Source organism: Electrona antarctica, assembly GCF_951216825.1.
Source record: "Electrona antarctica genome assembly, chromosome: 18".
NCBI classification, from domain to species: Eukaryota; Metazoa; Chordata; class Actinopteri; order Myctophiformes; family Myctophidae; genus Electrona; species Electrona antarctica.
The window spans coordinates 8,608,353-8,619,523 of NC_136799.1; the positions used below are offsets into that span (position 1 = coordinate 8,608,353).

General features: G+C 45.9%; 1 protein-coding gene across 1 annotated transcript; it reads right to left on the bottom strand.

Annotated features, from left to right (window-relative positions):
• Positions 1-5,930: 5,930 nt before the first annotated feature.
• runx3 (RUNX family transcription factor 3) lies at positions 5,931-10,900 on the bottom strand (the record flags this gene model as incomplete). Its single annotated transcript, XM_079527402.1, has 3 exons — positions 5,931-6,040; positions 8,760-8,916; positions 10,598-10,900. 3 exons carry the CDS (start codon positions 10,898-10,900, stop codon positions 5,931-5,933), a joined length of 570 nt encoding a protein of 189 aa, XP_079383528.1.
• Positions 10,901-11,171: the final 271 nt, after the last annotated feature.

The following is an 11,171-nucleotide window of genomic DNA, read 5'->3' on the forward strand; positions in this document are numbered from 1 at the left end:
GGGGGTCCGTGGGCTAATGAGTGTCGATATGGGGGTCCGTGGGCTAATGAGTGTCGATGTGGGGGTCCTCCTTGACATGAACAAAGTTTGGGAACCACTGCTCTACAGAGAGTTGTGAACCTAAAAGACCCTAATTGTCACCGTGACCCTCGCCCTTCTCAGCGCGGGCACTGACTGACGTGTGGCACGGAACTGCTTCTCAGAAAGAGGAGGGCGGGGGTCAAACACCGCCTGTTTGTCTTCCACAGAATTTCTGACGACCAACTGTGACAAATAGGCTGGGGAGGAAGTGAAATGACGGATGACGACGTGTGTGTGCGTGCATGTGCATGTGTGTGCGTGCGTGCGTGCATGTGTGTGCGTGTGTGTGTGTGTGTGCGTGTGTGTGTGTGTGTGCGTGCGACTGCGTGTGTGATGAGGAAACAATATGGAAACCGAAAGTAAAATACTTAGCTGAACACTGGCCTACTTTCTTTTGAGGAACCATGTACCATTCTATACTGTATAAATATGTGCATGCTCACACGCATGCATGTACGGCGGTATTCTGTATATGTGCATGGTCACACGCATGCATGTGCGGCGGTATTCTGTATATGTGCATGGTCGCACACACACGCATGCATGTGCGGCAGTATTCTGTATATGTGCATGGTCACACGCATGCATGTGCGACAGTATTCTGTATATGTGCATGCTCACACACATGCATGTGCGACAGTATTCTGTATATGTGCATGCTCACACACACGCATGCATGTGCGACAGTATTCTGTATATGTGCATGGTCACACACACACATGCATGTGCGACAGTATTCTGTATATGTGCATGGTCACACACATGCATGTGTGGCAGTATTCTGTATATGTGCATGGTCACACGCATGCATGTGCGGCGGTATTCTGTATATGTGCATGGTCACACACATGCATGTACGGCAGTATTCTGTATATGTGCATGGTCACACACATGCATGTGCGACAGTATTCTGTATATGTGCATGGTCACACGCATGCATGTGCGGCGGTATTCTGTATATGTGCATGGTCACACACACGCATGCATGTACGGCAGTATTCTGTATATGTGCATGGTCACACACACACATGCATGCATGCGTGTGACCATGTATATGTGCATGGTCACACACACACATGCATGTGTGTGCGGCGGTGACAGTCGGAGACGACAACGAACGCATGTCAATTTTTTCCTGCATGCATGTAAGGTGAATGAATGCGTCTCTTTGCCAATAATGCGTGTCAAAGCCTGAGCGTGTTGTTGTTCCTTGACTCTGTTTGTGTGTGTGTTGCGTCTGTCTGTCTATCAGCAGCCCTGGCGTTTCTGTTACATTGCCTCAGGCGAGGAGCCACCGCCGCTGCAGTGAGTCCTGTCCATCAGGTTCTGCCGACTAGATCTGTAAACATTAATAAAAAAAAACCCTCCTCCTCCTCCCCTCCCCTCTCCTCTGTGCCAGCTCTGCTGCTGGCAGCCATGCAAATACAGGCCGTGGACAAACAGCCAGTAAAGCTCCGAGCAGAGAGCAGAGCAGCATGGTTGCCAACAGGTGAGCTACAACAGAGCCAAGCCAGACTTACTGTACTGTACTGTACTGTACTGTACGGGCTCTGTGCGTACAGTACAGCCTGTGAAACACAATATGGACGCGGCAATGGTTGCCTTTTAGTGCTGATGGGAAATGGCAGGTCGTCGTCCCAAAGCAATAATCAATATATAAGTAGCTAACGAGTGACACGCACGCACGCACACACACACACATACACACACACAAAGAAAGAAACGCTGTGTTTGTTTTTGTAATTGTGGGCAAAATGGTTTCCCCGCATTCATTGCCTCAAAATGATGAAAGACAGTACACAACACTATGTCTTGTGGTTTGAGCCGAGCGAATAATATTTATAGGTATGTCTAGACAAAACCATGACAGTTTTCTTGATTTATCTCCTCATAGCAGAATGTCTGTAGGTACATTTATTCTAGAACCTCGTCTCACCTTCCCGGCATCTCATGAGCTGACCAGTTAGTCCCATTTTGGGTGGGGACCCCTTTTGGTGTTAGCATTATGTCATGCTTTAGCTATTGAAAAATAGCAGATCTACAAGCTCATAGCGCGCCACCGAGCGGCGCGCTACGAGCTTGTAGGTCTGCTATTTTAAAAAAATCGAAGAACGACTGACATAGAAACACAGCTTTTTTTAGAAAACTGTCAGGATGTAGAAGACATTTTTAGAATCTGATCTCAGGTCAAAATGGGTTAACTAACCCGAACCAAGATGAGACACCACACATGCACTGATCCAAAACAGTGTTGACTGTGTGCGTTGCACTATAGTGCTGCATTTGAGACCAGCTAAAGCCTGACCAAAGGTTAATACCAAGACCAAAGTGGGGCTGAGACAGAGTCAGGACAGGGACCGAGGGGAGACAAGGGGCTCCATTTTCGTCACCGCTAAACGCCTTATCCCTAAACTTCTTTGCCTTTTTTACTATTTTGAAAAACATTTTTGAATAGTTCAACTAGCCATTCTACATTGACACGTTGTGAGCTTGTAGACTGGCCATTTTAACTATTCAAAAATGTTTAGCAAAATAGCAAAAAAAAAAGGCAAAGAAGTTTAGGGATAAGGGGTTTAGCGGTGACGAAAATGGAGCCCAAGGTCTCTCGATAACCACTCATGGTGTCATGGTGACTGAGTGGGTATCGAGAGACGGACTGAATACCCATTCTGGGCGGGAACCCCTTTTGGTGTTTTAAGCATTATGTTATACTTTAGCTATTGGAAAATGGCAGATCTACAAGCTCATAGCGCGGCACCGAGTGCCACGCTATGAGCTTGTAGATCTGCTATTTTTCAAAAATCGCAAAAATGTGGCGCAAATGTGGCACAAATAGACACAATGTATAAACCGCAACAGAGTACAGTCAAACACTCAGTCCAAAAGGGAGAGCACCCAAAAAAAGGTCCTTGCGGTCTTGTTTCCATTTAGGGCCCTATTATGCAATCAATTCATAGACAAATTCTGTTTTTCAAAATCATGTATGTAAATTACAAATATGGTATGTAGCTTACCAAAGCTTACTAAAGCTAAAGTCTTTTGAGCTGAATTTGTATTTTTGCTAAAAATTAGGTATAATAAAATAAATGACACTTTGACATGTACAGTATAAAGTATATGTATAGATTTACACCGCCTGTATTATGTAGTACAGTACAAAATCTTATTCTCATTTAAAACCCATTCTGGGCGGGAACCCCTTTTGGTGTTAGCATTATGTTATGCTTTATATTGAAAAATAGCAGATCTACAAGCTCATAGCGCGCCACCGAGTGGCGCGCTACAAGCTTGTAGGTCTGCTATTTTTTAAAACGACTGAGACAGAAACATAGCTTCTTCAGAAAACTGTCAGGATGTAGAAGACTAGAATCTGATCTCAGGTCAAAATGGGTTAAGCAAAATAGAGACAGGTCTGGAGCATAGCCTACTACAGCCCTACTGTGCACAATATTCTGACTCTATTTGTTGTTCATATGAACCACAAATCCATCTACCTCCTAACCGGGAGACAGCGGAGTGTAGCATTCAAACCAATGTTCCAAAACAAGTTTGTTCTGTTTTTATCGTGAACGTCCTTGCAAGAATACATATTTTTCTCATGCTCCTGCAATGCTATTCTTCCAATTCTCCCACTGAATTCCCGGCACTGTGGTGCAACCGACTTTAATGGAAGCCTAAATTCCTGCCGTCCTATATTAAACGGTGACACTTTATAGCGTCCCAGTGCCAGTGTAAAAGTAGCATGGCCACTCTGACGCCTCCACTGAAGCCGCGATGAGTTGACAGAGACAGACATGAGACCTTGTTAATGTACACAGTCTTATTTCAAGCCGGGGCTCGCACGCACGCACACAGACACACACACACACACACACACACACACACACACACACACACACACACACACACACACACACACACACACACACACACACACACACACACAAGCACAGATGGGGCTGCTTTTCTGTGAAACAAGGACACACACCAATCAAGCTGATAACGCACACACAGACAGACACACACAGACACAAGCTGATAACGCACATGCACACAGACACACACAGATACACACAGACTCAAACAGTCACACGCACACACTCGCAGCAGTGTTTATAATTATCTATTCCTCCCCCTAGCCATTCTCAACACTGTCCTCTTCCATGCACAACGCCTCCTCAAATAGTCTCCCGCCTGGCAGGGGGGCGACGCCCCTCTCCCTGTGCCCCTCGCCGTTCTCTGTGCCAGCCCCGTACCCCCCACCACCCCCTCCCACGGTGGCACGCGCTGCCACGTTCTCCCCTTGCACCGGGACGGGCCGGGGGTCTGTGTGTGTGTCTGTGTGTGTGTGTGTGTGTGTGTCGGTCTGTTTTGACTGGGGGGGCTAAATCCAGCACGGGTCCCAAATAGCCCCGTCTGTCCGTCTGTCCGTCCAGCAGACATGAGCGCAAGGCATAGCTATCTGCTCATTCAGAGAGCCCTAAAAACCTGCTACGGTGCTGTCGTCGAACCATAATAAACACGATAGCTCAACAGGAATGGCCATGAAATCCTAGACACCTAGTCTATCCCGACTTGAGCGGCGCGCAAACTGACTGCACACGCACACAGACACACACACACGCACACGCACACAGACACACACACACACACACACACACACACACACAGACACATACACCCACGCGGCACCAGCAACTTCACCGAGTGACTAGACTAGAGAGTAACCCAACTCTGCTCCATCTCTCACACCATCAGACCTTATAAACCACATTAGTACGTACTGTATGTACAGTATGTAGCTGTGGCTAAACGTACTGTATGTATGTAGCTGTGGCTAAACGCTGGCGGTAACAGCTTTATACGTACTGTATGTATGTAGCTGTGGCTAAACGCTGGCGGTAACAGCTTTAGCACATGCACCACCACCCGGCCAGCATGCATGCAGGGCTAACAGCAGGGGGGCTCGGAGGGGGGGGGGGGGGGGGGGCTGTGTTAAGTCAACGAGCCACTTATGTGGTCGGTGCAGGTACGGGACCCTCCGACCGACCGACCGACCGGAGCACACCCCGCTGTGTGGGTGGATGAGGTCACTGAACTGAGCCCATCTGCGGCTTGGAGACACACCTTCTCTCTTAGTGGTCTCGAGGCTATGCCTTAATACGCTTTACAGTTTCCTCAGGGCCTCTCCCTGTTACACACACACACACACACACGCACACACACACGCACACACACGCTCGTGCACGCTCGCACGCGTACACGCACACACACGCAGCATACATACACAACACAAACGCTGTCGCATGACTGATTGTCCATTAGCGTCATTAGCTACTCAACCTCTGCTATACTGATCAACCATATAACCTGGTCACTGGTACATGCGTGCGACTGCATGCGCACACGCACGCTAATTCTCCCACAGGGCTATGTTTTCTATCGTCTGCGTATGACTCACACATGGTTGTTTTAAGGACATACTATAGTGAGTGACACCTTTTCTCCCCGGCCAAGTATAGCATGCCGTTTAACTGTGTTTCGCTCGGAACAAGCGCTCAGAGCAAACGTATAATAACCTCTTTTGTTTTTCTAATATGCAAGCATATATATACCGGTAGCTACATCATGTCAACTTGGCCATGTCGTTTGCAGGATATCAATCAATGTGTCCGTGTAAAAGACTTGGTCACATTTTTTTTTTTTACACACAATTATTATTGTAATGTTCTTATTTTAATCACTGATTTACTACGACACTATATGGCGTGTGACGTGTGTGCGTGTGTGTGTGCGCGAGTGTGTGTGTGTGTTAAGCGGGTATTAACTAAGAAGAGAAGATAAGTGTACTAACTGCGTGGCTCACGTGGCCCGTCGACGGTCACTTTGATGGCGCGGTGGTACGTGGCCACCTGCGGGGGTCCGGTGAACACGGTGATGGTCAGCGTGAAGCTCTTCCCTGCGTGGCGGGGGAGAGAAGACACGGGGAGAGAAAAACACAACAGGGTCAGAAATGACCATGAGCAGAGAGGTTTCTAAACGTGCATGCAGGGTGTCTGTCGCAAGTCCCATGCAGCGGTGACGCGGAATGCTTTGATAATATTTTGGAATTTTAACCACGTCTTAAACCCCATATATAAGACGAACCATGTGCACCAAACCTCCTGGCCAAAAATAGCCGATCTACAAGCTCACAACGCGTCACAACGTGACGCGTTGTGAGCTTGTTGATCGGCTATTTTGGGTGAAAAAATACCCCCCCACCCCCTCAGAAGAGGGATGCTGGGGTTCAAGTGGTTAAATGTCAATACACTTTATGTCAAGTTGTTATTTTCAATCGGTCACAATAAAAAACTATAGCAATTAGGTTTTCCTTGTGACACATATATATACAGGCCAATACTGTATCTTGTATATAAGGGGGAAATATTTACTTATTTATAGGCCTATACTGTAATATCATGACATGAATGTAATGTAATTCAGGAGATGAAGACGTTATTTACAGGGTGGCTTATATAAAAAGGTTTGAGAACCATTAGAGTGCTTTTATAGTTTTGTCTCATCATGCATCGTTAGAAATGTGTGGCAGTTTGTTATTTCAACTCATAGGTTTTTTTTAGAATTTATTGTCAAAGAAGTGCATGCATGGATGGAGCTTCTTTTTTTTTCTTTCTTTTTTTTGGGTAAACATGCTTTTGTTTGTAACAATACTCTGCTTGTGCAACTTAAATTATCACGGGTTTTGGTTTGGTCCCCTTTTTAACTGCATGTGAATTAAAAAAAAAAGAGCCAGGGACCACCCCTTTGATGGTCTGACTGCGGGTATGATTTAAATTATTGAGGAAGGGGAATGCATTCCAGATTGTCCGAACTGGAAGGAAGCTAGGGGCTTATAACAGGCAGTCTGGATCTTTATTCTTGCAACAGTTTTCCCGGAGAGGAGAGCTCCTCGTCTGGCGTGAAAGAAAGACCATTGCACTTCTAGAAAGAAAGTGATCCTATCCTAGAGATCTTGCCACGCGGTCCGTGTTTTCGTCCCCATGCAGCTATAGCCTATGAAGCGACGCTTTCATTAAAAAAAAAGAGGCATCTCTTGTTTTAAGAAAAAGGAAGGGGAAAAAAAGAGTGAGTGACTCAGTGAGGGAAGTCATGAAGGGAACAGATTCCCGGGGTGGGGTTGGTTGGGTTGGTATATATAATTGACTACAGAAATGAAAGGTACTTTTTAATTCGGCGGGGCGACGAGAGTGTTTTCCATTCATCAGTGTGTGCAAACTATTTAAAGTGTAACATTTAGGGAAATATGCGCGCGGCGCATGCAGACATGAGCGCGCGCGTCGGCAAGGCAAAGGGGCCATGATGGGCTGCTGCGTGAGAGGATGAGGAATGTCAGAAATGCCACTGCGTCTGGCTGCTATGGTTTTTAAAAAGGTGTGCTGCTTGCTAACTAACTAACCTATACAGGCACGCTTTGAAACGTGTCAATGGATGCACATATAGGAGCCGAATAGTGTTGTTTATTTACCTAGAATATGTTGCACAAAACTCCGCAAATAAACCGCTTTTAGCTGCATGCATCATGCGTCGAGCAGACCTCATGCGCAAGACATCATATCGGGTTAAAAGGTGCACTACTATAACTCTCTAATTGACATATTGTGTTTCACCTTTTTGTTTTCATGCGTGGATACAATTATATTAATTATAGGACCAATTAACTATAAGCAAGGCTGGCGTACATGTAGGCCTATAAAATGGCGGAGGCGGACTTGCTTTGCAAATTGGCCCGGGGAGATGAATTGCGCGCGCGCGTGCGTGCGTGTGTTTCTCTCTCATCCATATTGCTCACACAGCTCCGGATAATTATTTGTATTCACATGGATTAGGAAAATTATAGTGGATTTTTGCGGGCGTGTGTGTGTGTGTGTGTGTGTGTGTGTGTGTGTGTGTGTGTGTGTGTGTGTGTGTGTGTGTGTGTGTGTGTGTGACGCAGTCACGTAATGACGCTGCAGCCTGCATGGCCCGCAGTCAGGTGGTTCTCAACCAGTGGTCCGGGGACCACCAGCGGTCCTTGACGGGGTTCCAGGTGGTCCCTTATAGGGTCCATTTGGTTTCATTTTACACTCTCAAGAGTTACATTTGTGTTAAACCTCTCCATTATAGCATATAGTTAATTTACAAGAACTATACACAATTAGAGCAAATATTAAATTGTTATTTTGATCAATTAGAGAAAATATTAAATTGTTATTTTGATCAACGTTTGCCTGGAATTGTGGACTAAATATTATCCAACGATGAATACAAATCTTTAGTTTTGGGTCTGAGAGGCTGTAAATGTCATCAAATGGTGCAGGTCCGGTGTGGACTCAAACACCACATAAATAATGGACCTTGACATGAAAAGGGTTGCACCACCGAGGTATATATATAGGCCATGTTGTTCCCAAACATTCCAGGTCGAGACGACCCAAAAGAGAGATAAGTTGCCTGCCGGCACCCAAACTGGTGAAAATAGCAGATCTACAAGCGCACAACGCGTCGCTTCGCGCCACGTTGCGAGCATGTAGATCTGCTACTTCTGTTTTGGGAACCAGTGTATATATTGCAGGCTATATTATATAAATATGGGTATCCACACTGTCACTACTACCCAGGCTCCATCCTCCCCTCACCTCTGCCGCTGCGGCCCACGAAGCGCAGGTCGTTGAATCTGGCCACCTGGTTCTTCATGACGGCCGAGGCGTTCCTCAGCTCCGCCGAGTAGTTCTCATCGTTCCCGGCCATGACCGTCACCAGAGTCCCGTCGGGCACGTCCCCTAGCGCCACCACCTACACACGACAAAACATCCATGCAGACAAGACAAAAAGAAAACAAAAACTCACTTAACCAAATAGTATAGCACTATAGCCTGCCCTGCACTGTACTGCAGTACACACACGGTCACACACCGCAACCGGTGGTATAATGGAACTCATGGAGAAATCATGTCTAATTTACGGTAGTGTCACTTGTCATTCTCGGCTCCCCGATAACAAACTGCATCTCCAACAACAACGCGGCCCCGGCCCGGCCTTGCATTGCATAATATTGTCTAGCTTTCGACGACAGCAAAACAACACCCAATAATAAGTAGGAATGTTCACTCCATATCTTGATTATTTCACAACGTAGGCCTATAAACAATGTTAAACAATGTTATCCACTATATCAGTGTTGCTGTGCTGTTTATAGTTGTTGTAACGCTATCATTTAAAGCCTCTCATATAGGCTGGTATATGTTTTAATATTTTGTGTGCCCGAAAACCCTGTCGCTTTTATACCGTGGTCATTCATTATAACGGCTGATCCGAACCGTGATTTACACATAGATTTTTAGTCCACCTTTTATCCAACACAGCTGTCACAATGTCCATATTTATACAATAGTTTAATTTATGGAAATAATAGCTATACTATAGACCTGTAGGATAGTCTTGAATTATCAGTGCCTGCATGCATGCTCAATAAATAATATCCATATCGCAGTGCAGAAAAAAAAGTAAAATAAAAAAGTGTATTCTTAATTGTTTTGATGGTGCCATAATTAAATTAGTAGCAAAACGCAGAACTCACATAAAATAAAATAAACAAATAAAATAATAACATAATATCACTTTATACAATTTGCTTCCATGTACAAATTGATCTTTTATTGCAGCCATCAGCAGTCTATATGAATTTCCATAAAGTCATATACTTTCCAATGCATGCAGGCCTATAGTCAAATTGGTATAGCCTGCATTTAAAATACACAGCCATAAAATCCTCAGTTTTATTTATGTATTTGTTTATCTCAGACTCCGAGAGTGTACAGGCTACAAATAACCTTTTAAAAGTCCATTTGGTCAACATATTGGACACATATTATTGAGATAAATGACCATGTCAATTAGAAAGAAAGGTATAGCTCTGGACCATATAGCTTCTCCTTAAGGCAGTGGTTCTCAACCAGTGGTCCGGGGACCACCAGTGGTCCTTGAGGTTGTTCCAGGTGGTCCCCAGATAAACGATGGAGAGTTGGTAACCAAATGGACCCTTTTTATAGATATTTTAACTTGAGCGTAAAATTAAACCATAAATCGAGCCTTAAACGGTTTCATTTTACGCTCTCAATATAGTTAAATTATTGTTACAACACCTTGCATTAGGTCAACTCTAATTTACCTACAATTAGAGAATGTAAAATTGTTATTGTTATTTTGATCAACGTTTGCCTAACGTTTGTTAACTCTCCTAACGGTGCCAACATCAATCAAATATATAGCATGGAATTGTGGACAAAATGTTATCCAAACGTCAACAAAATATTCCCTGGTTTTGGGGTCTGCGAGGCTAAATCTCCTCAAACGGGTGGTCCGTCCGTGGACTCTAATACAATAATGGACCTTGATATAAAAAGGCTGAAAACCACTGCATTAATTAAGGATAACTTGGAAGCAATGAAGCCGCCATGGACCACCATGGTCTTACCTTGAAGGCCACGGGCAGCGTCTTGTTGCACCGCCAGTGCGACGGCAGCACCGAGCAGAGGAAGTTGGGGCTGTCGGTGCGGACCAGCTCCCCGGCGTGGTCCGCCAGCACGTCCACCACGTTGCGCGAGTCCGGCCGCGAGGAGGACCTGAGCGGCCCCCCGTGGCCCCCCGCCGTGGCCTGCATGCTGCCGGTCACACCGCCGCCGTTGAGGATACCGTCTCCTCCGATCTTACTGCAGGGGAAGGACGTGGAGGGCGGCGTGAACCGTCTGGTCGTGGTCGGGTCTACGGGAATATGCATCACAACAGCTGTTTAGGAGGGGAGGGAGGGGGGTGGGGGTGGGGGGGAGGTCAGTGTCGCTTGCTAGTGCGTGCGTGGGGGTTCTGATATTGTAGCCAGGAGGAGAGGGGCTCCTTTCGGTTCGGTTTTTTTTTGGAGAGGAGAGAATAACAACAAAAAAAGTGTCCTATATATCCTCCTCGGCTCGCCAAGACGCGGACGGTTTGGGTTTAAAGTCCAGTGGATGTGGTGAGGAGGAGTAGCCTACAGGGGATATGGATGGATGGATGCG